The sequence below is a fragment of the Colossoma macropomum genome, unplaced genomic scaffold, assembly GCF_904425465.1.
Source record: "Colossoma macropomum unplaced genomic scaffold, Colossoma_macropomum, whole genome shotgun sequence".
NCBI classification, from domain to species: domain Eukaryota; kingdom Metazoa; phylum Chordata; class Actinopteri; order Characiformes; family Serrasalmidae; genus Colossoma; species Colossoma macropomum.
The window spans coordinates 23,944,671-23,972,612 of NW_023494784.1; the positions used below are offsets into that span (position 1 = coordinate 23,944,671).

Consider the following 27,942-nt stretch of genomic DNA (forward strand, 5'->3'; position numbering starts at 1 on the left):
TGTGAATGTGCAGAACCCCCCACCCGTGTCTTTTAATACCTAAAAATTCATGAGCAGCTGCAAAACTTAACATTTTCTCTTTTTTTCATGCTTTAATGGCTCTTTGCTAAAAATCCAATTTTCCACTGACACTTTGGTGCCATAATCCCTGCAGCACATCTCTGGCTGTAGCTTGAGTGAGGGCCCGAGTGTCAGTCCAAAGCCTGGAGCTCCTCCAGCAGCCCTGGGGCAGTAGCACAAACCCTCATGGTCCTAACACACAGGCCAACCTCCTCCCTGCCCTCAGCAAAGCCACGCCCCTAATCACTGCACCTCTCAATTTCTGAATTTTACCTGTATTTTAAGTGGAGTGTTATCCTACTCACAAAGAGCCTTCAGTTTATGTAACTATCCTCCCTTAGAAAGCACTAAACTAGGGCTCTCATGATTATGGATACATATACAGTACTGTGCAAAAGTCTCAGGCACCTATGAAAACTGTTTAAAAGCACTTGTCTCAGCAGTAAGTGTTTTTCTGCGAGTAAAAACACTATAAATCATTAAGAAAGGCACAAATAAACATAAATACAGTGCAAGTAAAACAAAGTTTAATTTCTTATTTCTTAGGTTGTAGAACAAATTTTAGTTCCTGATGTCTCCTGGACACCCCCAGCCATCACACAGATTTGTTAAATTCCAACACCATATGCATGATTAAACATAATGAAACATTTAAATAGCCAAATCATGTGTTAGATGATAACCAGAATTAATACAAGGCTGCCATGAAGAGAGCTTGGGAAATGGTTAAATTTACATATTGATGTACATATAACCAGTATGTATTGTATTAAGCAAATGACTGACTGCCCAGATAAACATTTTAATTACAATGGTAACGCAATGTCATTAGATGAATTCTAAAGAGGACCTCAATTAACGGCTTCTTTACAAACACTGAAGTGCCTGCTGAAGCCTGAGTAGACTGATTATTCAATGTGACTAGTTATTAATCTCAGTGTTACAGAGCTCTTTTAAAGGAATGATCACGCTAATAATGACCTCAATAGTGGACATGTTTGCAAGTGATATGTTTGGTGTACTGGTCTTCTCAGGTGATTGTGGGATCAGCAGTGGACTGAAGCAGGTGAGAGAGGAAAAAAAAAGTTTTTTTCATTTTTTTTTAATGATAAGGAATTTTTGCTTTTGCTTAGAGAACGCTCACTGCCATTTCTGATATGTTAACTAACAGATGCCTGTGTTGGCTAGCATCAAGCTGAGAGATGGGGGGAGGTGAAGGGCCAGAGAGAGCGAGATCAGTTATGCCATCTTGGACACATGAACCTGGATGGACGGTTGTGATTGATTAGTTGGCATTTGGTATTGATTAGTTGGCAATTTGCATTAACGTATATTTTAAATTCTTCCCTTCTGGTCTTCATTACTAATATAACCGATAATCCTGCATTGAACAAAATGTGACATGTAAATTACGAGAAAGACGAAATGACATCAGTATTAACAGGAACAGCAGTGAAAATCTGTTTTCAATTCACTACAATGGAACACAAACTGTGCCAAGTGGTGCATGAAACAAGATTTAGCCACTATACTCAAAACAAAAGGGAACGCAAGTTTCAGAAAGTCATTATTCTGTGCCCCCAGTTCTTTTGTGAGGCCACCATGGTTCTGTATATGTGGGGCTGCCTCAAGTCGAGACCATCTGTCAGTAGAATTTCACCCCCTCTCTCAGACTGGTGAGTGCACAAGGGTGGCCTGAAAGGTCTGTATGTGTGCGTGCATGTGTCTCTAGCACTCTGCTTGAGCTTTTCAGACATATTTTCACAGCTAACAGGCATTTCTTCTCCCCTCTAAAAGCACAATGGAATTTTGCCTACACTCTGAAATGAGCCATCATCGCCTGGCTACACTCTGAGGGACTCTCTCGTGCCCCTGACAGCCATTCCAGAGGGAATTACTCCTGGAATGCTGCAATCATTTGCCAGAGACTTACTGCAGAATCTCTCAGACTGGAACTGCTATCGGATTGGATTGGCACACACCAAAGCGACTCCCAAGTTTTTCTTTCTAATTTGTAGCTTGCCGGCTGAGCCACAGAAATTAAAAGATGAAAGCTGGGTACAATGCCTGTTGCTTCCCAACAGCATGGTCTTTGTTCAAGTATTCATCATACAAGCTGCTATGACTAAGCTCATACTACTTTTGGGTCACCAATGGATTAGCATCACTACTCAGTAATATCATCAATACAAATTACTACAGTATGGTATTAAAGTAATGCATTGTGTTATATTCGAAGTTAAAATAAAACAAATCAAAACTAGAGGTCATTAAAAAAATTGAGCAAAAGCCAATTAAAAAGCAATATAGACTTGGGAGTTCTCATTAATGATAAGCCTAATTAACAAGATATGACTTATTAAAGTCACTTTAAAATCAACATTTCTATATGCTAACAAAGCAACATGGGACATCTATTGGGCTGCACAAGTAAATGAGTAGTTGGTGCCTTGATTGCATCCATACTATGTCAAGGAAGACAGTATGAGAAACCTTGATGGCAAAGGCAAAGAGGGAGAAACTGCCTCTGGAAGCTGACAGTGCAAATCAAAAGACCTTTGGATAAGGTCACTTAAACAGGATAGATAAAAACAGTGACTAATAGCCTTCAATCATTAAAGAACTCAATAAACACCCTTAATCAAAACTGTACATCATTAGCTTCACAAAGTTGATTAAGAGGAAGGCTGCCATGAGGAAATGAAATGAGACCAAAGCCTCAAAGTCCTGGTCCAATCATACTACACCGCATTCTTTTCCTCTAGTGTCTGGTGGTAGAGATTTTGTGCTCCGACCGAGTTGTGTTTTAGTCTTTTTCTGCATCACAACACCAATTACTTGCAAAAGCATGAAAAAGACTTCAACCTACATTGCTTTTTCTGTGACTGACGCACCTGCAGTTCTAGCATCAGTTCTTCAATTACTATATGAGATATTTTTGAGCAAAGCCCTAATTTCCCAGATAGATTTGAAAAATACATATATTAGTGCTGAGAAATGTGAAAACAAAGCCTCTATACATAACTGATTATTTATTGCATTTACTAGGTTTTTTTGTCTGGCCTATCCTATATACTATATATTGACACCTCGCTTACATGGTGCACATGCTTTATTTTTCAGAGTGCTTAACCCTCATGCATGTGGACATCATTATGGACAACAAACTCCTTTACACACATTAGGTAATTTCTCTGAGCAGCTGAAGCTGCCTGGGGCTAATACGTGGCTACTCTGAGTCAATTCTTTGTGGATAATTAGGTAAAGTATAGGCACTGGGAATATGTAGTATGCATATAAAGTCCTCTTCAATCATACATCTGTGTCAGTGCCATACATCATGTATGGGTGCTGGAGTATTTGAGCGATGGCTGAGATTCTGCACTGCTATAAGTTTGTGTATCTTTAATTAGTCCCCTGGGGAACAGTGCAAAGTGAGAAAGCAGCCAAATGACTGGAAACACTTGTCCTTTCTGTTTCGCATTAAGCAAGCAGCAATCAAAAACATGCTAGCAGTAGCAGCTACATTCAGTCCCCACAGACACAGAGCTGTGGAGATTCCAGGGTAAAAAAAGAGAGAAAAAAGACAGACACAGAGAGAGAGAAAGAGAGACAGAGAGACAATTGTCCATTAAAAGGCAAACCGTGGGCAGGCCAAAATTAATGGCAGGGTTATCAGAGGCCAATTCATCTAACGGCTAGCTTTTCTCATCCATGTTCGATTCTCTCAGCACAAATTTCACTGTACATTACAAATTAAAATAAGGGCGTCAAAAACATTTTTTTTTGGAGCATTGGCCTAAAAGACCCATTTTTGGTTCCATTTTCAGTAAATGTTTTTGCGTTTTTAGAGAGAACCATTATTGTAAACAAAATGTGTGAGAGAGATGGACCCTTTTAAAGTTTAAAGAACCTCCACATAATGTTCTAGTAGGAAGAACCTTTAAGCTGGTATAGAACCTTTACTTTTTGTGAAGGTTCTTTAAACTATTAAAAGGTTCATCATACTCCTAAATCTCTTTTACCAACCCCAACCTAGCATGGTTCTTTAGGGAATCAAAAGTGGTTCTTCTATGGCATTACTCTCTGGCATTCAGCTATTCATGCCAGTAGGAAACCACGAAGTATTGTATTTTGATAACTTTACAACTCAACCATCGGGACACTAATCTGTACAGAAAATGCTGCAAATTCACTTGTAACCCTGCAGCAGAGTCAGTGAAAAATTTACTTTATGATAGCGTAATGACTAATACCATGTACTTATCCATTGTTTTAACAAACAGTGTATGTGTGTGTATATATATATATATATATATATATATATATATATATATATATATATATATATATATATATATATATACACACACACACACACACACACACACACACACACACACACACACACACACACATATATATATATATATATATATATATATATATATATATATATATATATATATATATATATATATATACACACACACACAAACACACACACACACCTCGACTGGCTCTTTGGTTCTCCACCCTTTGTCCATTTTATCAGTTCCACTTACCATAAAGGTGCAATTTGTAGTTCTACAATTACAGACTGTAGTCAATCTGTTTCTCTGCATACTTTGTTTGCCCCCTTTTTACTCTGTTCTTCAATGGTCAGGACCACCACAGGACCACCACAGAGGGCGACGCAAGAGGGTATGTTAACCTAGTAGGTAACATTACCACGATGTTAGTGATGATTCTCTGACCAATCAGCGATCTGCAGTTTTTCCATGTCATCTTTAGTATAGGTTCAGCTTACTTTCGACCTTGATGGAGGGGATATCCAAAATAATACCAGGTACTAGGTTTCCCTAATGGAACACATAAAAAGGTGGGTAGATTCGAGTCAAGTTGAGCTGGTATCATGCAGTGGAAAAGTGGCTTATCACATCACCACCACATCAGTGTCATTGCAGTGCTGAGAATGGCTCACCACCCAAATAATAACAGTCTGTAATTGTAGAACTACAATGTGCACCTATAAGGTAAGTGGACCTCATGAAACAGACAAGGAACATAGAAACCAGGCAGGTTTATCTTATATCTACACGGAATGACGTGGCTGGTCGGTGTAAATAAAAGAGGGGCAGAGAGAAACTAGGCATGGTTTCTCTAGGGGAAAGTGAATGCTGTTTTCGAAAATCATTGCTATTAGCTCTGTGGTAAACGAAAAACAATTAAGTTTCCAAACCTAATATGTTCTGCTGTACATACACTTTTCCTCTGAATGTCACTGAATTATGAGGCCAAGTCGAAATACAAATACTGCTATAAATACTAGCACTGCTGTGTATACTGGTATCATCACCAACTTCACCAAATACATCACGCAAACCAGCAAGCTTTGTCAAGTGTCCCAGCCAAGTTGCTTTTACAATGCCAACAGTAGCCTACAGTTTGAGTAGTTGGAATTGGTTTATAACAGTTATAAGAGCTGAGGTGCAGGAGTGTTAGCTTGCTTGAAGCATAGATGTAACATTATTCTTATTCAGACTGCCATAACCCCATAATTCAGAGGATGTGGTGACACTCAAGGGAAAAATATACGTTGGGTTTGGAAGCTTTTTGTTTACCACAGGGTGCAACAGTGGTGATTTTCAAAAACTCCATTAATTTTTTTCATAGAGAAAACCAGCTTACACCTGGAGACCTTATAAGGGCAGGACGCCTATGACGCAGCTGCTTATTTTATAAAATGGTATACAAATCTGTCCTCAAAATGTCTTTCATACCACTTTTTCTTTCAGTTCTTGAACTGGTATCACTGGCTGCTCCCAAGGCAGATGAGTGGAAAGATTTAATTTTTAAATAGCTTTGTGCATAAATACAGCCACAGCAATTCTGCACCATCTTCACTGTTTCCAGGGTTACTCTGTTTCCCTAGACAACACAAGGTGTGGCCTGAATACCTGAGGGAACCTCACTGTGGCTCGCAGTCAGAAAAAGACCCAATTAAACGCTTACAGAATCCTCCATGACTTTACCAAGCATGATTAAATAAGCTAATTAAACCACGGTCTACCACGCTCCCCATAAAACTGCAAAGCATTTCTCTTCAGCTGACAATTGAACAAGCAGAATCAATAAAATGTTTGATAAAAAGCAAGAGCGAGAGCAACAAGGGAGCAGAGTCAAAAATGAAGCAAATCAGGCAGCGCATTCAGAAAGCTAAGGGTGTGATGAGGGCTGCTGAGCTCTGACAGACGCGAGGGGAGGGAGGGGTGGTGGGGGGTGAAAGCGTTAACAGAGAAAATGATTAGAGTGCGTTTGTGATTTTCTAAGAGGCTGTGTTAGACAGCGAGTTTCCACCCCTCCTGAGTGTGTCCAATTTGTTGTTAGCCCCGCTTAATTGCCAAACCGTACTGCTCTACCGAGATAAAGCTGCTTTTCATTCGCTTTATTTATTGATGATGTAACAAGCACAGTGTTTCCAGATAATGCAGCTCTTTCGTCAAGAACTGCAAACACAAAAAATGGTTTATTTCTGTTGATTTCACTCATGTAAACATACAACAAAACTGACATTTTCGAGCCAAATTATGAAGGCGAACTCTTTGTGGGCCGTTTTTGAGTCTTCCGAGAAAGCAGAGGCATGTTTCTCCAACAGCAGTGAGTGTTGCCAACTATTTTCTCTCATTCCAAGTCACTCTGACAAAAACTTGCCTAACATCCTGAAAAATATGCCATGCTAAAATACATGTGAGCTGCAAATGAAGTGAGATCCATGCTTTTCGGTGCGCCTCCAATTCCATTATTAGAATGGCAATCTTTCAAAGGCCCTGTTGATGACACAAAATCATGAGCAGTCATTAGGGCTGAATAAGTTAATTGCTAGCTGCTAATTCCAACCCAAACTGACAGATGAAGGGGTCCTTAGGACTGCCAATCACCCACGATCTAAACCATGTCCCACTTCATGCATATTCATGAGTGTGAAGAGTTCATCTCCTTGCTGGCATGCGGGCGGAGGCAGGGGTGGTTGAGGTCTGCTGGTAAACACACTGCCTTTTGGTGTGCTCTCTTCTCTGAAGCTGTCAGAAGGGAGGCTCATTTGCAGCCTTGCAGATTGTAAGTGGATTTGACTGGAGTGGTGACAGGTGAAGGAGGAGTTGTACAGAGCAGTGGAAAAGCAGGTGGAGGGGTGGGGGGCAGAATTGAACTGCATGGAGGCAAGGATGAGAGAAAAGTGAATGCCAAGGGAAGAAGCACAAGACAGAGAAGAACAAGTAAGGGGAGTTAGCTGTGAGTTAAGGTGAAAAATCAAATTTACACAATTTTCGTCTAATCTTGAAATGTAGCCCATCAGCCAGGACAAGTTTAGGTTCTAAAGTTTGCTTCTTTTGTTTTGCACTGGAGCTACAAGGCTACTGCAGCGACCAAGTAATGGAAGCTTATACTCCAGCAATTAGTTTCAAGAAAATCGCATGTCTAATTCATCACACACTTGCATCAAACTGCATTGAGTTTTAAGTCTCAAATAGACTTGCTTATGTAGTTTCTGACACTGTACGACAGACTGTTGTGTAGAAAAATATACAAAAGTACATCATGTGATAAAGAAAACAGTAATAGCATCCATTTTAAAGCCTGATTTTTTTCTGTACTTTTGTTTTTACGTATGATGCAGTATGATACAGTGTCAGAAACCTCATAAGCAAGTCTATTTGAGACTACCCAACAGCTCGATGCAGTTTGAGGCAAGCGTCTGGTGATTTAAACATGTTTTCACATATGAATTGGTGGTGTGTAAACTTCAATTACTTGATAGCTACATTAGCCTTCAGTACAGAACTTCAACTTCAAACATGTCTTGGCTGAAATTGCATAAATTTTTGCTTAAGTACAGTTTTGAAAAGTAACTGTGCTTAAGGGAGGAAGCAGATAGAACAGAACAGTGGGGGCAGAAGAGTAGAGAAGTACCATGAGGAGAACAGAGAGGAGCTGTTTAAAAAGAGATAAGGAAAGATGAGGGATGTGGTTGGTAAATATGACTGCAGATGCAAACATGGAAGGAAGGAAGGAATACAGAAAAAGATATATTTGACAATTTGACGTGGTAAGTTAAAAAAGGTCATACTGAGTGGCCCTTTCCAACCATCTCCAACACCATGAAGGATGGGGCAGCTTAGTGCTTCAGACTCGAGCAGTCTTCCATTAGCTTCAGCAGCTGTTAATCCAGGCAGTGGAGTCTAGAATGTGTCAGTTTAAAGACTCTGAAATGCTTTTAATCCCGCTGAAAAGCCTTGCTTCGTGCAGCCAAGTCTTGCTTTGGAGGGGAGTTTCTCAAGAGAGCGGTTTGAGCGGATCCTGCTGCTGCTGCAGAGTGAGGGATGGGGGTTTGGAGCTGCTGCCCCGCACTGGCTACAGAAGCAGAATGGGAGCCTAATATCTATGCTAATGAGTCCAATACATCTCTGATTCTTTTGTGTCAGTGGAAGATTTCCAGGCTTCTTCAACAATGTAATTAAGATTGGGGTAATTATGTGGATCTACGCTCGGGTAGGGAGTCTGCAAATGATCCCTCAATGTGCCCCCCTCACACACACTGCTCCTCTACATCCTCTGACGTTTGTCCTCTTTTTCCGCATGGCCAGGGAGTCACTGCGAGTGCGCTCATCCTTCTCTATGACACAGAAAGAGAGGTACTCTGTGAGGTCAACTCTGGGAAATGATACTATTGGAAGGCTGAGTGGAGACAGACAGAAAATAACTAGTCCCTTGAGAGCTGCTCATGTAGGTATACAGTGTGGCATAGGTGTTAAAAAATAGACACAAAATCCATTTATAGTCATTATTTCAAACTAGTTCCTTTCAAACCCGTGTGTGCAGTGCTTGAGAGATTGAGTAGGAGTACATGACTGAGCTTTCAGTTAGAGCCTCATCTACATGTGAAAGAGCAGTGATGGATCAGGTAAGCTGCCTCCTCATGCACCATTGAACCAACAACACAAATCACACACACACACTTATGGTAGCAGATGGGTTGGATTTAAGTATTATGGGACATCAGGTAATAAAGGATAGCGAGTTAGCTATTATGTATGAAATACATGTCATAGGCCAAAAATGACAATGTCATTGTTTTATGTAATTTCCAACCAAAACTACTTTAATTGGCTTATTCAGTTTTCCTTTTTGCTCATTTTAAAAGCATATACAAGTATGATGTTTAGCGTTAGCTGATGCTTAGCTTAAACTGGAAAAAATGAGTTTTTTTTAAATGTCATCTGTTACTTGATCAATCAATCAAATACTATGGTACACACAATACTGTGCAAAAGTCTGCTGAGAAAATTATATGTTAGGCTATTTTTTCTAGGTAGTAATTATTTGCTCAAAAAAACTCCAACATTACAATAATAACATTAATATTGTAATTGCATGTCTGTCAGTGAGTGAGCTAAACCATTTCCTAAGGTCTCCCTGAAGAAGCCAATTATTTACAATCACCATCCAATACCTAGTTCAGCTAATCAGTCCTTCACTAAATTAAATCTGGTGCTGCTGATGGAATTAAACAAGTACACACAGTGGCTGAAGTGCAGAGAGAAGCCAGGAACCAACCACATTCTTCTAACAGAGATAATAACAGTTAGAAAATATGATGTTTTACAATATTTATGCTTATTTGTATTTATGATGGGAAAAACACACTTTGTAATAGTAAATCACAACTATAAATGTATTAATAAATACATCAGTGAATCTGTATCTGTACTTCATTTGTTACAAATCCACCTATAAGGCTCAAAATACTGGAATTACAGCACTCAAAAGAAAAAAAAACCTACTCTAAACTAAGTGATTAAGCAATCTTATGACCACTCACACTCTCAAAACAGTGCACTATACATACAATGCCGTCGAATTTCAGACCTACATATGTCAGACATACATTCAATTTCCAATACGCAAGACTGTCATGTCTTAAAACAGCTCCAAAACACCAAGCCTGATGTGTAGAGTCAAGAAAAGTGGCCAGGACAGTGTGAGAAAAAAAAGCAGCAACTCAGTATGTTGCTGTGTGGATGCTGCTTACGTAGATATTATTCTTTGGAGGTGAAGGTTTGTTTGTTGAGGCATACATTATAATTCCATTTCTGTAGTGATGTGAGTTATGAGTCACCTTACCAAACTATGTGAACTATTTTGACTTGATGCCAACTAGTAGGCATCCGGAAACATTGTGTAGGTTACACTTAACCTATGACTAAAGTATCCCACCTTCATTGTTTCATACTGTCACTATTTCTACATGTGCATTAAAGAGAGAAAGCAAAATAACATTTTTTTCTTTTCCAATACTGATATTGAAACCCTGAATACTGGCCAACACCAACTCAATATTTCCTCTCTAAAGGCCCATAACATGGAAAAACAAATTTCCCCTGCTTTTTTGGAATAAAAGAGTTTGATGTGTGTAAACACTGTTGTAGTTGTAGAATGCACCATTCACTCCCCAGTACATACAGTCTAAACATGAAAACTAAATGTCACAAAACCCAAAACATTTACATATTCACCTATTCAGCCTACAGCAGTTTAGATCTGCCTCAAAACTGACAAAATAAAGAGTGTTTCAGCACAGACTGCTTTTTGAATAAGGCACAATACAGGACACCCAAACAGAACAGTGTTCAGTTACATAAATCATTCCTAAAGCCAGAGTAACAACAGTGTGTTTTATTCTTATCCTACAAACATCAGTTGGAAAATTGTCATGTTAAAATGAATTACAAATGTTCTAAGTGGTCCTAAGGAAAAAAAATTAAATACAAGTATAATGTAGGATATTGGCCCTTAGAAACTACTAAGCTTTAAATTAGCTATTTTTAATTGAAGCACTTAAGATGAGCCTCTAAAAGTAGGCTAACATACTGAAACTACTCAATCACTCTACTACCCCACTGGAACAAATACACAGCTAACATCACATCACACAGTGTGAGTGAGAGCAGTTTCAGGCGGATTTATTACAGGATTATGCCGATACCTTTTATCAGATCGGTGCCACAGCTAGCTTTTAGTTGTTTTGGTGAAAAATTCAGAAAAGGGCTGATAAATAGTTCTGCTAAACTGTGGACAAGAGAAAGGAATTTGGAGAAGTTTGATGAAAGGGAACTTTATGTAGTTGAGTCCTCTGTAATATCTTGCATTCTCTGATGGACAGATGTAGGAAAGGAACTTGACTATGTAAATTACTGTAGTTAGCATAGCAATCTATGAAGGCTTATAGACAGTTCAGCGACTGCGAATTTGAGGCATTTGCAAAAATCTTTCAAGATGAAAAATATTTTAAATTAGGAAAGCAAGGAAGTGTGTTAGCAAATGTTAAGTATGTGTGCACAAAGGTTGAGGAGCCTTTTTGCTGGCTCAGGGCTGACCTTGTGTATCTCCTTAGAACCAATTAATCATTGAACTTTTATGAAATGATTTTCCATGTGAATGCTTTAGAAGCCAACGCAGTTCATCCATCTTCCACTGTGTGTCTGTGAATGTCAAAGAGCAAGGTCTATTGCCTCGGCAGCCGGATGGAAAATAAGGCATCAGACAAAGCACTAGTGATTAAATTAGGAGCCGAGAGCACCATTCTGAGAGAGATAAGGTCCTCTGTGGAGAGGCTCTGGGGGTGCTGCCTAAGGCGGGCTGTGGGTCATATCACACTGCCATAAAATTAGCCACAAAAGTGTCATCATGTATCTGACGTACCAAAAGCCAAACAGGGTCATTAACTCTCTTGCTGGGCCTGAGGTGCTAACTTTCTATTCAGAGCTGAGGACTGAGGCCATTTGGGGGAGATGAAGATACACCTGGGCTCTGCAGCACACACCTGGCACCTGGCCTGGTTAAGCAACCTGGATGAACAAGAGAGAAGGTAGGCGAGGGAAACAAGAAAGTTTAAAAGGGAGGTGGGAGGTAAAGTGACAGTAAAGAAGGAGGGGGGGAAGGAGAGAGAGAGAGAGAGAAAGAGGGGAGAGAGAGAGAGAAAGAGAAAGCGAGAGAGAGAGGGGAGAGAGAAGGATATGGCTGATATGACTGTGGTGCCCTGAAGGCAGATTGTGGCGTGTTGTGTTGGAGGACTCCACTCCTAATGAAGACGGACAGCTGTGTTCCATTCACAGGAGACAGCAAGATACTGGTTCCCATGGAGACAGTGAAGCTTTGAGTCTGCGCACAGACTACAGACTGAGAGCTATCAGGAGCCGGGCTGGCTGGTGCCCAGTAGGCATGACAGGTATGCAGTCCACTGATCCTTCACTGCCAGGACCTATTTATGTACAAGACACTTAACAGAAGCACGGGCAACGCCGGGACAGCAGTGTATTAACGACAGAATGCCTCACAGCACACGAGAGAGATACGCTGTTATTGATTGCCTTTAATTATCATTTAATTAGTAGCTGGACACAGACACTTTGTTTTGTGAGTGAGGACGGCACACTCCTGTGATTTGTTTAAAAGCCAATAATGAATATCTTTGGGTCAATTGAAAGGATGTTTAGGAAAGACAATGTGTTGCACTTGATTTTCAGTAAGTAGGAGATCCTTCTAAGGCATATACATCACTTACATACACACACAGAGACATGTATGTGGCATGTACACTAGTTTAGTTTACACAAGCACATAGTATTATAGTGATATATATGACCCTATCAGTCAAAGGTTTGGACACACATAAATGAGTAAATTTGTTTCTAAAGCCCTATTTGAGCTAAATAAGTTTCACTGGTAATGTAAGAGATTTGATTGTTTTAACGGTAATGTAAAGGATTTGATTGATTGTACGGGATAAAGTATCTGCCCCCAAATTACCCCAGAAAATAATTTATCCAAATTACCCCAGGCAATAGTTCCAAACAAACTCACAGTTAACACCACATAGAACAGCATTAGGCTAGTAAAGCAGGCTCTCTCAACTGCAACAAAAGCTGCCCAAGAGGTCAGAAAACAAGATTTCATTTTTATTCTCTTTCTAATTAGCTCATAACCAAAATGTTGCAGTTTACAGAAGTACTGTTTTGAACCTGAGGATAAAGGAACTGTGTCAAGTCCAGCTCCATTTTTGCCATTAGCTTTGTCTCCAGGTCACCGAAAACAGAGTTGCTGTTGTCTATTACAAGGCTTTACTACTACAGTACCATGTTTAATTCTAGAACTACTGTTACTGAAAGAGCTTCGAGTTCAATGAATAATAAGACTTACTGGAGCTGGATTAGTTTTACCAGGGGAGGTGTTGTAATTTGAGTGCTTCCCCAACAAGATCCGTTATTTAGCAATTACTTAACAGACCTGTAAAAACTACGGATGTTGTTGATTTTAATCCAATATGAATCTGCAATCACTAAAATTACAGCACCTCCCCAAGTAAAACTAATCCAACTCTAATTGCAGGCTGAATTGCCTATTGTTTTTCACTGAACTCAGTGGTTGCTTGATGATTTAAGTCCTGCTAGGAGACACTCTCCTTGTGTACATACTCATGTTTAACACTTCTCAATTGTCAAAACACTGGATGCTTTGGAAGACTGTTTCAATTATTCACTTGGTCTGGGTGGTAAAACTTTGTCTCCATCCTATCTACATTAACAGGAAGAGAAAGAAAATACAGTCAATCAAAAAAGTGAGATCCCACAGACTGATTAATGTGGCGATTAAACGGCAGCTACAGAAACAAAATAGTACTGTAAATTCACAATGAAATTTACTTGGAGTTTATAATCAAGCCACCATGTCTGCTGCAAACATCTGAAGGAGAAGGGGGTTTGTAGAAGATATGCCTTGTCCTGCAGTATTTTTTTTTTGAATCACAGTTGGGAGACACGTAAAACTTTCATTTGAGACATCCACCTGATACATTAATCCAATTTGAATTGGGCTTATGTATAAAATTATTTCCAAAACAGTGGAATTAATTCTGATTTAAATTCAGAAACTGAAAAAAAGAAAAAAAAAGGTTTTCAGCAACAACAAGGTTTTAGTATATGTGCATTTTCATCAGTGCTGCTGAAACATGCCTCAAGTGGCTCCTCATGAAACTATTTGAGACAGCTTTGCTAGAGTTCTCAAGATTTAGTCAAAGGCAAAGAGGGAGGTAATTTGTCGAAGAATAAAAAAATAAACACCTTTTTTGGAATCTGCATTATTCTATAGGTGTTTTCATTATTTCAAGTCACTATTATTCTAAAATGTGGAAAAATCTTATTTACACATGTAGGAGTGTCCAAGTGTTTGACTGCCAGTGCCCAGGCATCACATACATGTAAGTGTATATGTAGCTACATGTAGATTTAAAACCATAACTACACTTCACAAAAAATATGACTTTGTCTTCAAATATAAAACATGTAGCTTTTGTTAAAAAATAAAATGTACCCCCATTTTTCATTGGTTTTTCAGTTTATATTGCTGGACGTACTGAGGATAATCTTATCTTCAAAATATAGGAAAAACACACATAAGCATGTACACACACACGCACACACATATACATTTACATGCGCGCACACACACAGTGACACATACAGCGACACATACAGCAGTGGCTTCCTTCTTCCAGTCACGGTTGATTAATGGCTGGTTATGAATAACCCATTCTGATTCATGCCATAAGCAGAAGACGCTCTGCAGCTCCATTCCCCCACATTCAGCAGCTGGAACACAGCTGATAGAGCACTCGACTCTACCGCACAACATCTGCTTAGTACGGAAGGAGGAAAGGTACTGCTCGGAGTGTCTGAATGCCTGCTGGAACTACTAGTGGCAATTCTTAACAAGCTAACATTAAACAGGCCAGTTGACCCAGTTTGAAAGTCAGGCTGTTTGTGTTGAGTTTGTTACTGTTCAGATGATGGGGGCAGTGACACACTGCTGTATGTATGTAGGTTTCCTTGTTTGTATTGCTGTGTGCGTTCTGTGTGTAGGTAGCATGTGCTTTGTATCTGAATATGTGAGTGTGTGCGTGTGTGTGTGTGTGTAGGCGGCCTGCTCCAGCTCTGTATAGTGTATGTAGGCCATTTCTTATTTCGGTTCTGTTTCATTTGTCTCCCTGCCTTGCTCTTAGTATCCCTCGGTATTCCATAGAAAAGACACTAATGAGAAAATGTTAATATCCCCATTCCTGGGCCCGTCATTAATCTGGGGCTGCAGATGGCTCCATTAGGGCAGATCCAGCATTATTACTGCAGATATTAGATTGTGTCACAGAGATGGAGGGAGCAGGGAACTTCCCCTGAGATCTGCAGAACTGAACATGTGTTTTCTCTTATTACATTTCTTATATGCCATAAACCCCCTCAAATGCAACGGGGTGAAAATAAAAAAAAAAAAAATAAAATCTAATATTCAGATTTAGAGAGAGCAGCTACAGCTTCAGTAGTGATGACTTATATAAAGTTGTGTTTCAAAATGAGAAAATTATATTGCTGTGCTTCCTATAATGTTGTAGTGCAATGAGAGAGAGAGAGGGGGGAGAGAGAGAGAGAGAGAGAGAGAGAGAGAGAGAGAGAGAGGGAGAGGGAGAGGGAGAGGGAGAGGGAGAGGGAGGAGAGTGAGAAAGAACAGTCACACCAGGTTTCTGATGAAATCACATCTAGTGGAGTTCCCCCATCACCCTTGAGGAGATAAAAATGCTAATTTGAGTGAAAGTGTGGGGAGAAATGCAGAGAGATGGAGAATATGAGCCACAGAGGAGCAACGCTCAAACTGTCAGTTCCGCAGGCCTGTTCCGGATCATTCTGTTAAAGCATGGTCAGGGTGAGGAGATGACACTTCAGACAGGGTGTCCGCTCTCTGTCTTATACAGCTTTAACAAGCAGGCTTTAGATCCTGCCCTTCCTCACTACAGCCCAGACCACCGCACTCTTAATGAGAGGGCCAAACCCCGTACAACAGGTTCCACAGCAGAGCTAAACCTCATCACAGCTACCTCACATGTATAGCCTCATTTACCATTTATCATCACAGACAGAGAGAGAGAGGGAGAGAGCGGGGGAGAGAGAGGAGAGGGAAAGGGAGAGAGAAAGAGACAGAGAGAGATGGAGAGCAAAAGCTAGGGAGAGAGACATAAAGAGATAGAAGGAAGAGGAAGAGAGGGTGAGAGAGAGAAAAAGAAAAAGACAGACAGAGATAGAGGGTGAAAGCTAAGGAAAGAGACAGAGGGAGAAAGAAAGGAGAGGAAGACAGAATGAGAGAGAAGGAGAGACAGAGAAAGAGAAAGGAGAAAAGAGAGAGAATAGAGTGACGGAAAGAGAGAAAGAAGAGAGAAAGAAGCCTGACAGACAGAATATGAGAGGAAAGGGAGAGACAGGAGAGAGATACAGAGGGAGAGAGAGGGGGAAAGAGAGAGTGTATAAAAAAGAAAGAAAAAGGAGACAGACAGTGAGAGAGAAGTAGAGTGAGAGAAGGAGAGATAAAGAGAGAGTGAGAAGAAGTGGAGAGAGAAAGTGAGAGAAGAAGAGAGAGATTCTTGAGTCAATAGCACTGATGGAAGCTGCTCAGTTTAATGGCTTTGAAGAGGCTGTGATAACAAACTCACTCAGAGAGGAGCAGCTGATCGATGGCAGCCATCACGAGGGCACTGAGAAATGGCTGCACCTAACAGACATCTCCTCTCCTCTCCTCTCCTCAGCACAGCACACGCTTTGAACCATCGGCACTGCTGAGAACACTGCAACAAGTGCATTTGTTGGGCAACACGGCCCTGCTAGCCTACAGCACGACTACGCCTGGAGCTGCTAGCAGTGTGCTCTGACAGTAGCAGTGAATGTGCACTTCTCTAACCTGCTGTTCACTCATTACATTAGCATTCAAATGCTGCTGCACTCTTAATCACCCCACTCTCGGCACACTTCAGCAAATAATTAATGCTGCTAATTTTCTCCAAAACACATAAATAAACAGACTTAAGTAAACAAACTGATATCTGTGGATCCATCCAATATCATTTTAGGGAGGATGAGTGAAAGACAATGGGTTTTCCAAAAGTTTGAAATAAAACTGTTAGAGGCAGAACGTTTTAGGAGTGGCAGATGAGGGTGTAAGCAGGTGGGGTCATTTCCAATGTTTTACTAACTACATACCATTTCCATTTGGTATACTATTTGAAAGACCTACTTAACTTGTATGTAGTTTACATACAACATACATGAAATAGGGGAAAAAGAGAAAAATCCCCATCTTGTCCCACTACTGAGGGTATGACAACGAATTTTAAACCAGTTTTATAATTTGCATCTATTATGCATCTATCATAGCCATTCAGTAATAATACTGAGATTAGTTTGGTGGGTGGACCCTAAATTGTGACAAGTATTAGTGACTGGATATCAGTCAGACATGAGTAATCTACATTCGATACTACTTTTAATCATGGCTATTAATCACTATAACAGTGCCTATAAACTTTGTTCTCCAATGTAATTCTATCGAACAATCCTAAAATGAACACTGGTGTCTGAATTCCACTGTTATACTTTTGCCTCTACTGTATATTTACGTTTATGTACTTTGCTACTATGAAACATGAAGGCCTTAACAGGGCACTGGTATCAGATTGGCTGATACTCTGAATTCAGATGAAATCAGTACCAGCAGAAAAAGATCACTGGATCACTGCATCCCCAAACAGCAGCGTATGTAAAAACAATGTAATAGTGATTCATTCATTATAAATAACAAGCAATTATCTGCCATGTTATTGCTTGCCAATCAATCAAGTGTCTGCCAAAACTAACCCAACTATATTACAGAATAGACTGTGGGGAAAAATGAACGCACTCATTTGTCATTCATGCTGTGTTTAAAACAGGCCCAAACGTGTCGTTTTCTTTTCACTGGTAAGACATTTGGAGATAAACGGAGCTTGTTGCTGCACTATAGGCACACACATCAGGCAGATAAGCCAAAGCCTGCTGTAGTCTTCAGACCAGGCTTGCTCAGACCTTGACCGAGTGTTAAGAGCTGTGGCTTGGCTGCTTTCATCCTTCTGCTCTAATTATATTTTTTCATAAGCTTAGAGACAAGGCTATTCTTTTGGCTGTTGCACACAAGTACAATTTCACAGTGTTCAAGTGGCAGAGATCCTTTTCTATCAGTTGTAAAGGAAACAACGCCCACCGAGCTAGCGAACGCCAATGTTTCACAAGCAAAGTGGCCAATTTTGAGGAGTTCCCAGACAAAAGAGGAACCTCCTGAGGAATCGGGCTCTGGCAGCTGGCTGGGGCTGCGAGAGGAGTGTGTAACAGCTTGCTACAGAAAATATACGACTCACTACACTGCAGCATGTTCAGGTTTGCTTTCTTCTCTTCCATCCTTCCTTAGCACTGCAGTAGGCCCTACCTCTGGCCACATGACTTCAAGAAACTGCTGCAGTCTGTTGTTCTGCTTTGGGACCAATGGATCTTATCTTTGAGGTCAAAACAAGAACAAGTGTATGTGTGACAGTGACAGACAGAGCACAAGAGAGAGAGAGAGAGAGATAGAAAAACAGAGAGCATGAGTGTGTGATGTTTCTAGAGTGTCTCTAGTGAAGCACAAGTTCAGCCTCCCGGGTCTGTCGTCTGTTCCTCTGTTGATCTGGGACACTGTGGCCCTTAGCAACCGGCAGTATGAGGGAAGAAGCTCTAATATGGGTGAGATGGACGGTGTGAGCTGCTCTCCACATTAATTATGAATAAACTAACTTATATGGCTGTGAGGCAGCACGTGGCTCTAGATTTGAGTGGCAAAGAAACAGGACCTTGCAATGTTATACCTGAGAAAGGATGGTTTAGATAAACGACCTGTCCCTCACCTGAACCTGGATATGTGCGCTGTGCTGTGTAGAAGTGATGGATTAAGGCTGCACTCATAAGGACAACACTGTCAGAAACACACCATTGCCTTTGAGCTCAAAGAGAATGATGCATTGATAGACAGCAACATATGGCAATGTGCAAAAATGACACTCTGTTGGCCATTAAGAAAGTTTACTAGAGTTAAATTGTACTTCAATGTTGAAATTTAAGGTGCTTTCATACATACTTTGTTTGGACCAATCAAACATTAGCAAACTTTTTCTTTAGTTCGGTTCACTTTGACAGGTGTGAATGAATACTCCACCTATACTTGGGTACGCAGTAAAGACTTCTGGTGGGAACATCAGAGCATGCTTTTCTCTTCTTCTAGCAGCACATCAGCACTGTACTGTCCTAACTTACCTTTTTAAACTTTTGTCTTTTGATAGAGGCTCACGAGCTGCTGCTCGAGCTAACAGCAGATTAGTAGTAAGTAACAGCAAAGCAGTGCGTTTGATTTTAGCACAATGGTTACATATTTTGGCAAAGCTTTAGCAAGCAAAATTCAAACTGACAAACCATTCAATCATAAAGACGTGAAGATCAAGTAGGGTTTATTTTTATTGCTTTGATTTTGACTTATGTATATTGGGCATCTCTATTTTAAATATAGGGTTTAATTGATTTGCACATTGCATTTTTTTTCATTACATTTTGCACAGCGTTACAACTTTTTTGGTAACAGGGTTGTATTATTTTACCCTTACTTTGTATTAATCAAAAATAGTACAAAGACAACATTTCAAATGTTGAATCTGAGAAATGTTATTGTTTTTTGAGAAATATATACCTATTTGAAATTGATGCCAGCAACATGTTTATAAAAAGAGCATTTCAGAGAGTCTTTCAGAGGTAAAGATGGGGAGGGGTTCACCACTCTTTGAAAAACAAGGCAAACAGTGCAACAATTCAAGAATTACATTTCTCAACATAAAATAGCAAAGAACTTCTGGATTTCATCATCTATGGTACATATCATAATATTATAAGATCATAATATCAAATTCAGAGAATCTTAAGTAATCTCTATATTCAAGGGACAAGGCCAAAAACCAGTATTGGTCAGCCGTGATCTTTGGACCCTCAGAGGGCACTGCATTAAAAATAGACACAATTCTGCAGTGGAAATCACTGCATGGGCTCAGGAACACTTCTGAAAACCATTGTCAGTGAACACAGTTTGTTACTGCATCCACAAATGCAGGTTAAAACTCTACCATGCAAAGAAGAAATCATATTTAAACAGGATCCAGAAACGCTGCCTCCTTCTCTGGGCCTGAACTTATTTAAGATGAACTGAGGGAAAGTTTCCTGTGGTTCAACAAATCAAAATTTGACACTCTTTTTGGAAATAATGGATGCCACGTCCTCCAGGCTAAAAAGGAGAGGGACCATCTGGCTTGTAACCAGCACACAGTTCAAAAGCAGCATCTGTGATGGTATGGGGTGCATTAGTGCACATGGCATGGGTGACAAAATATGACAAAGGAGACCCCGAACTGTTGAGCAGCTGAAATCCTATATGAAGCAAGAACAGGAAAACATTTCACTTTCAAAACTTCAGCAATTGGTCTCCTCAGTACTTGTTAAAAGAAGAGGTGATGCAACATAGTGGTAAACATGCCTCATGTTTTGAAATGTGTTGTTGGCATCAAATTCAAAATGGGCGGATATTTTTCAAAAAACAATAAAAATTTCTTAGTTTTAACATTTTGCATGTTGTCTTTGTACCATTTTCAGTTAAATATAGGGCTTAAATAATTTGCACATCATTGCATTCTGTTTTTATTTACAGTCTGCACAGTGTCCCAACTTTTTTTGCAAACAGGGTTGTACATTTATATCAAGAAAATACAGTATCTACAAAAGTCTTAGGCACCTATGCACAGTGTTTAAAATCTTTTATCTCAGCAGTGAATATATTTTTAGACTAAATGCCAATAAACATGAATACAGCAAAAGATAAGAATTTCCTAATTGGTAAGCGCCAGGGTTCGGATGTCAGCATTCTCACTTGTTATTTGTAGTCCCATTTTAACCTAACCAAATTTACCAAGTGTGAACACAACTTCACATAAGCAGGTGTCAAAAAATAAGAGGTCTGGAGTCACGCTGATGTAAAGGAAGATGGAAGAGATTGCGGTCAACTCATATCCAGAGGTACAATCTCTAAGGACAGCTCATTGCGAGCGTCAGCCTTTTCACTTCTTAGGGAAGTACAGCAACCACCTGCAGTTTGCACTTACAAGCACTTATGTTTGATTGAACGTTTTGCTCACAATGGATCTCCACCCACAAATTTGCCTACAACAAACCAGCAATACACATCATAACTGAACATCCTTTTGAAAGCGACCTCAGAGGCTGGGGGCGTGGCTGGCCTCATGTGGGTCTCCATTTAGGACAGAACTGTCATATATACCGAACACTACGTCTGAGTTATTATTTAAAGAGAAGTGGGCACATACACACTATATGTGATTGTATCAAACACATCAACCCCCACACTGTCATGCTCCTATAAAGAAAGCTCACTTCATACATATTGAACAGGCATCTCTGGGAACATGATTTAACGTCTCTCAATAATGCATCCAGTCAGACCCATGACGGCTTCACACCTCATTACCTCCACTCGACTTTCCACTTCTTTGAGAGGCAATTTCTCCACACAACTGGCATATCCAAATGTCAGATGCTAACATTTAGCCAGAAGTGTTTAACATTTGGGACAGCCACGGGTGTAAGAAAACAGCAAAGAGGGGAAGTGAATGGCCTACATTTAGCTTATGAATCATATCTCCAAATTGAGCTCTTGCTCTGGGAGCTCTTAGTGGGGAAATGTGATTTCTGAAGATGGGAGAAAAAAAAATGCTCTGATGGAACATCACCATCGCTCCAAGAGAAAACTCTCCCTCTCTTCTCACCGTGTGAACACTTCATAGCCAATAAAACGCTCTGATGAGCTCAGGCCAAGAGCCACTGATCAGATCGTCATGGTAGCTGATCACATCGCCGCAGAGACAAGGTGGCTTTCAGAGAACGAGAGGGAGCGGGAGAGAGAGGAGACAGCAGCCACAGACGGGAGCTTAAGGAGCAGTGTGTTTGGCCCAGAACTCCATCAGCACTGTTATGAAATGTCAATAAGAGAAAGACCATCAAAAGCAGGGCTGGGAGGAGGAGGTTTGTTTACGACTGTGAGCTTATGAGTTTTGTTAGTTGAACTTTTCTGCATTGAAAAGACCAAACACTCCACAGACGTGACCGAGCAGACACTTCTCTACCCAGTGGAAAGGAGTGTCATTACCGATAATAGAGTCAAGTACACTTCAATCAGTGTGCCCCTTGTGGCTCAAACTCAGCTCTGGAGTCACCCAGTAAAAGAAACGAGTGCTTACTCTCACTGGTCAGCCTCCTGAGGGATAAGCAGAATAAAGTGCACATCAGGGAAAGCAAAACGAGCCTTCAGCATGATAAGTCAATCGCCAAATTGATAGTGAAGGTTTGTCTGGGTCACTGTGTTCTTCAGTGGGTGAATTCATGCAGGCAGAGGAGCACCACACTTCACCCTATCCTGCAACACTGTGGCCAAAATGAAACATTTAACCATTGCTACATTTGCTGTAAACACATCTATTCACCTCCGACAGTGATGCTGCGGTAGCTTCTACAGTGAAACTTCGTGGTGTAAAGTCTACAAAAATACTCCTTCTGGTGACGTATCTTGAAGTAGAGAGGAACTACAGCTGCTTTGGGCTCTGTTTTTTGGGGCCAGACAGTTTGATTTTGATTTGAATGCAGTAGGAAGCCAGAGAGCTGACATTACTGCTAGGAAGCTGAATAACTTGCTGTGTACCTGTGGTAAGTGCCTTCAAATCATCACTGGGAAAAAAGGATTACTTAAAGGACAGAAATGTCTTGTCAGATGAAGAGCACAACAAGCTAAAAGCTCAAAGTAGAAAGGTACCCATATGGCTAACTAGGTACCTCAGTTTGTCTTCATTTCTCTGACTGAATGTGCAAAAACTTGTCTCTGGCACCCATTTTGTGCTAAATAAAGATACAAACATTGTTTTGTTTCATAACAGAGGCAAAGAACACTAATGCTAAGCTTGGCAGTATTATAGCTCAGCAGCTAGTCTAATGTATTTGCATAATGCATGCTGGGTATTGTAGTAAGAAAACAGTGATAAATGATAAATGAAAAAATGAAAACAATATAAAATTGGGAATTCTGTCAAACAAATGAGGCATAGGGATACAATGCTGCACTACAGAATACAGCATAACATAAATAACATATTAATAACTCACATTTTAGGCTAGAATGTCCCTAACTGTCAATGTAAAGAATATGAGTAAAGAAAGAGAGTGCAGCGGTAATACTATGAAGGAGAAGAAACTTAAAAGGCTCTTACAGGTAAGGTTAAACAAGCAATGGTTCTTGTCTAAAAGTCTGGCATGGTTATTTACAATACAAGATAAACTTAGTGCAAGTGAACATTTGAGCCTGCAATAATCACCTTTTCTCATTTGATCAAGGCAATCACAGCATGTGCAAATATAAACACAAGCACACTTGTTATATTGGGACTAATTGGGCCTCAGCACAGACTGCAAAAGACTCAAAGAAAATCAACTAGATTTTAATTTAATGCTTGGAACTGACTTATGGAAAGTGTATATTGGAATTAACAACCATTAAATGAATCTTAAAAGGTACACAAAATCCATCTCCCCTCTACCCATCTGTTCTATACAGGAAGATGACTTGCTCTCTGAATCTAATCATTTCACTGGAATTTTACCCAATTACTATTTTAACATGTTAAAAATGGACCTCTCACTTACTAATAAAACTGTAATGCTGTAGCAAAGTCAGAGACTATCATTCATTTATTTAATTTCTAGTCAAAACAGCCAATAAGTACAGGTTACTTCTTTTTCAGGACATATTCCTGAGGAGATTACATACAAATAATTCACTTGCATGAGCAAGGGAAAGGCCAATGAAAAATAAGACTAAATAAATAAATAAATAAATAAATAAATAAAAGCAGGATTTTCCAAAACTGAAGTTAAAAAAATATTTAAAGAAACAGAGACTATAGGACTCCTAACAACCATGCAAGACCTGGCAGACCTCCAAAACTGTCACCATGAGGTAAACAGTACTTAAAGCTTTCATCTTTGAGAGAGAGGAAAAAATCAAGCTCTACAGTTCCACAGGTGTTTGTGCATCCTTCCACTGTGAGAAGACAACTCAACACTACAGGTCTGACAGGATGTGTAGCTGCTACTGACCCAAAAACAAAAAAAAACAAACAAAAAAAAAAAACAAAAAGAAAAATCTGCAAACCACAAAGAAAAATCTGCAAACCAAACAAAGAAGCTGCTGATGTTCTGACTGACAACCCCAGAGTCCAGACCTCAACATTACTGAATGTGTTTGGGATTACTTGGATCGTTAGAAGCAGAAAATGCAACCAACTTCTAAGACTGAACTTTGAAGGTGTGGAAAAATACTGCTTCAGATTCTTTTAAAAACTGAAAGCAGGTCTCCTGAAATGAATGGAAGCTGTAATAAAGGTAAAGTGTCGGCACCTTAAACACTTAAAAATTTGCTATTATTGTTAGCTGTTGATTAATGAATAATGCAGATTCATTTTTATTAATTGTTAACATTTCATACAGAACAAGCTAGTGGATACATAAAGCCCTTATCAGACTGCAGCAATGAGTATGTGTGTGTGGTGCCAAGGGGCAAGGAGCAGGCCTGTCGAGTGAAGCGGAGTGTGATGCTCCTCCAGTATTGTCTCAGAGCCATTAACTCCAGCCAAACCGGCACACTGCCTCAAACCAAACATCACCATGCTGAATGGAGCTACACAGCAGAAAGACAAATGACCCAGAGCCAGCAAAGCAGAAGACTACAGCATTAGGAAAAGTCTCATGTGTCAAGTCCTGCTGAAAACTTCACTTTGTGTTACATAAAGATTACTAATGGTGCTGACACATACTCATAAACGCCCCCAGTGAACCTGGAGGGAGGTTTACAGCACTAGCGCAACTCAGGAGGACAGTGTTTCTGTGCTAGTGGGCCGTGTGGAGCTGGACAAGTCTGGCAGAATTAGAGAAAAGGGTGAGAAGGGGGGTGAGAGAGCAAAAAGGTGGGCAGGAAAGTATGGAATGGGATATGGATGCAATTTTGAGCCCTAAAGAGACATAGAGAGAACAGCTGGGTGCTTCAGCTAGCTTTGGTCTTCAACAAAACTATTTACAAATCGACTCACTGTGACAGACCATAAGGACAGACAAACATACTGTTACTGTCACATCATAATCTTCTATCCAGGCCTCAGAAATGAAATAACATCATCAATTGGTTCGCTCTATTGATTTCAAACTAATATTGCAATGTTTACATTCTAACCCCAACATTATGTTCCTGCAGTTAGAACAAAATGAAACAAGTTCATTGTATATAGGCCTAATATAATTTAAAAATCTGTAAATTGTTCCAACACATAGCTATGAAATAGCCTATGATAATTTACTGGAGGTTATAATTTAAATAAGACCAAATGCATACATTATGCATAAAAATGCACAACATGCTGGCTAGTGAAACAGTATCTCACATCATCTTGTACAAGAATCAAGCCAGTTGTGATGCTGATCAAAAACACTACAGAGTTTTGAGGTGAGTCAAATAATAATAAGCTATCAGGCTACATGTAATAAAAAAAACCAAAACAAAACACGTTATTAACTTTCAAATGAACAGAATGATTAAAAATGATTATGTTCTGGGTTGTTTTTCTGTTCCTAGCCAAATACTGTTTGTTTTGGTTTTGCATTTTTTCCCCACCAATTAAAAATGTCCACTGCTCTTTACATTGTGTGAATATTTTATAGTGAATGGAAATGATCCAAAATTACTTGGAATGAAATCTCTTTATGTTAACCCACATTAAAATTATGAACACAGTTTTGTTTCTCCTTGTAATTTTGTCACAGTTTCTGAGATACAAAATTTAGTTACGACAGTGACGATATGTAAGTTACACATGTAAATACACATAAGTGATTTGGAAAATGGTAGTGATCCTCAAAGAACTGATGATTTTAATATAGCTGTAAAAGAGATACTTATTGCTCTCTCTCAATTAAATTAGATGAAAAAAAAAGAAAAAGTGAACGTGTGTGAGGGTAAGTGCATCTGTGCACATATGTGTATGTGGTGAAGGGTCAAGGAGGGGGTTCTGGCCTTTACGACTGTCATGTCTTGCTCTATAGGGAGAGCATTTAACGAGCTCTCTTCTTCCTTTAGTCACTCTCTCTTTCCCACTCAGCCTTTTCCATTCCCCTTCTAATTGCTTTCTGTGGTCAGGGATGTAAAGCCCCATACTTCCTCCATTCTGCTGTATAAAGAGGACCTGCCTTAGCCTAAGCAACACCCACAAGAACACGCGTATATGCACACAGACACACACACAGGAGTACAGAACTGAAACTAGGACAGAACACCTTTTTAAACAAAATCTGAAAAGTCTAACTTTTTTGGAGAGACAGGGTGGAATTCACTTTCATATATTTCTTAACAGGGTCTATGCTAATATTCATAGATCTACTTACTTTAATAAAAAAAAATAATTTTTACTCCTTAAGAATGTAACAAGAGAAAAATAAACTTTGTAACTCATATAACAGTGTTAGGCATTAATTATTGTCCTAGAGGGCCAGTGTCCAGTGGCCAGTTTCCTGTTCAAATACACCTACTGAACCTGGTGGTTTACTAATTAGATGAATTAGGTGCATGTGAGCAGGAAAATTACCAAACTCTGATGAACTCTGGCTCTCCAGGACTGAAAACAAGCACTCCTGCTGTAACAAAATTCCAGAAACAGACACATCCAGCAGAGGAATCAGAACAGAACCAACCTGGCTGCAGTACGCTGATGCCAAGCAGATTGGATGTTCGGTTTGCAATGGTTTTCCAGGTGCCGTCGTAATTCCTCCGGTATAGAACAGCAGCGCACTGGTACGTTCCCGCTTCCTTGCGTCCGGCCTGGGTCACACTGAGGCGGAAGTTGGTGTTGCTGCGTGTACGGTCCACTGAAGTGCGGGTGCCAAGGCCCAGCAGCTGCTCCCCCCACTGCAGAGTGCCGTCCCTCGTAAATGTCACCACGTCCCGGAACTCACCATCACCCTCTGCCGCCTGGAAGCGCCAGGTAACAGAGGCAGGAACGCTGGGGTTGTGTCGTGACTTCACGATGCACTGCAGATCGAAGGAATCACCAAACGTCACGCTGGGGGTGCGAGACGAGGCCGACACGAAAAAGGATGACTCTGTCAGAGGGAAAAGGTTGAACCTCCATTAACAAGCAGTAATGCTGGTGGTACGTTACAACTGCAATAAAACAAGAGAATAGAAGAAGTCTGAGTTGGAGACAGTGTGGACTAGACACATGCCGTTACCTGGATAAAGGTCTCACATATACCAACCTCTTATAGCAGATTTTGCACTGAGCATTTTTCGTATTATCCAATTTAATAAATGGTTCAATAGCTTTGTGGAAAGCAATGCAGTTTGTTGTGTTCTGAGGCAGGTGACATGGATGCTTGGCATGAATTTATTATGTATGTAACTAAACCAGCTGTGATTTATCCTCCTCAATGTTTACTACTGTTTCTGCCACCACCATATTTCATTACTAAAATCAAGTACTGGTCAACAGCTGCCCACAGCACCAAATACTGGATATTTTAGTGGACGAGTCTTTGCAGCCCCTAATGCGAATAATGAGATGTGTCTCTGTGTAGTGTTATTCTGTTCCACTGAGCCAGTCTAATTTAGTCTGACACTGTAATTGGGCTCTAATCCTATTAACAACAAAGTGTGGAGAAATTCAAGTTGCTGCTGTTGTTGCTATTATGCTCCTCATTCTCTGTGTTACACACTGGTATGTGACCATGCAAGCAGACACAACAA

The 27,942-nt window shown here is 40.1% G+C and overlaps 1 protein-coding gene across 2 annotated transcripts in view; it reads right to left on the reverse strand.

The window, feature by feature from the left end:
* igsf3 (immunoglobulin superfamily, member 3) overlaps positions 1-27,942 on the reverse strand; it is a 154,127-nt gene that overhangs the window by 12,238 nt on the left and 113,947 nt on the right. For both annotated transcript variants that reach the window (XM_036562047.1, XM_036561982.1), the window contains exon 6: positions 26,892-27,299. In XM_036562047.1, the coding sequence (XP_036417940.1) occupies positions 26,892-27,299 (408 nt within the window). The remainder of the gene's footprint in view (positions 1-26,891; positions 27,300-27,942) is intronic.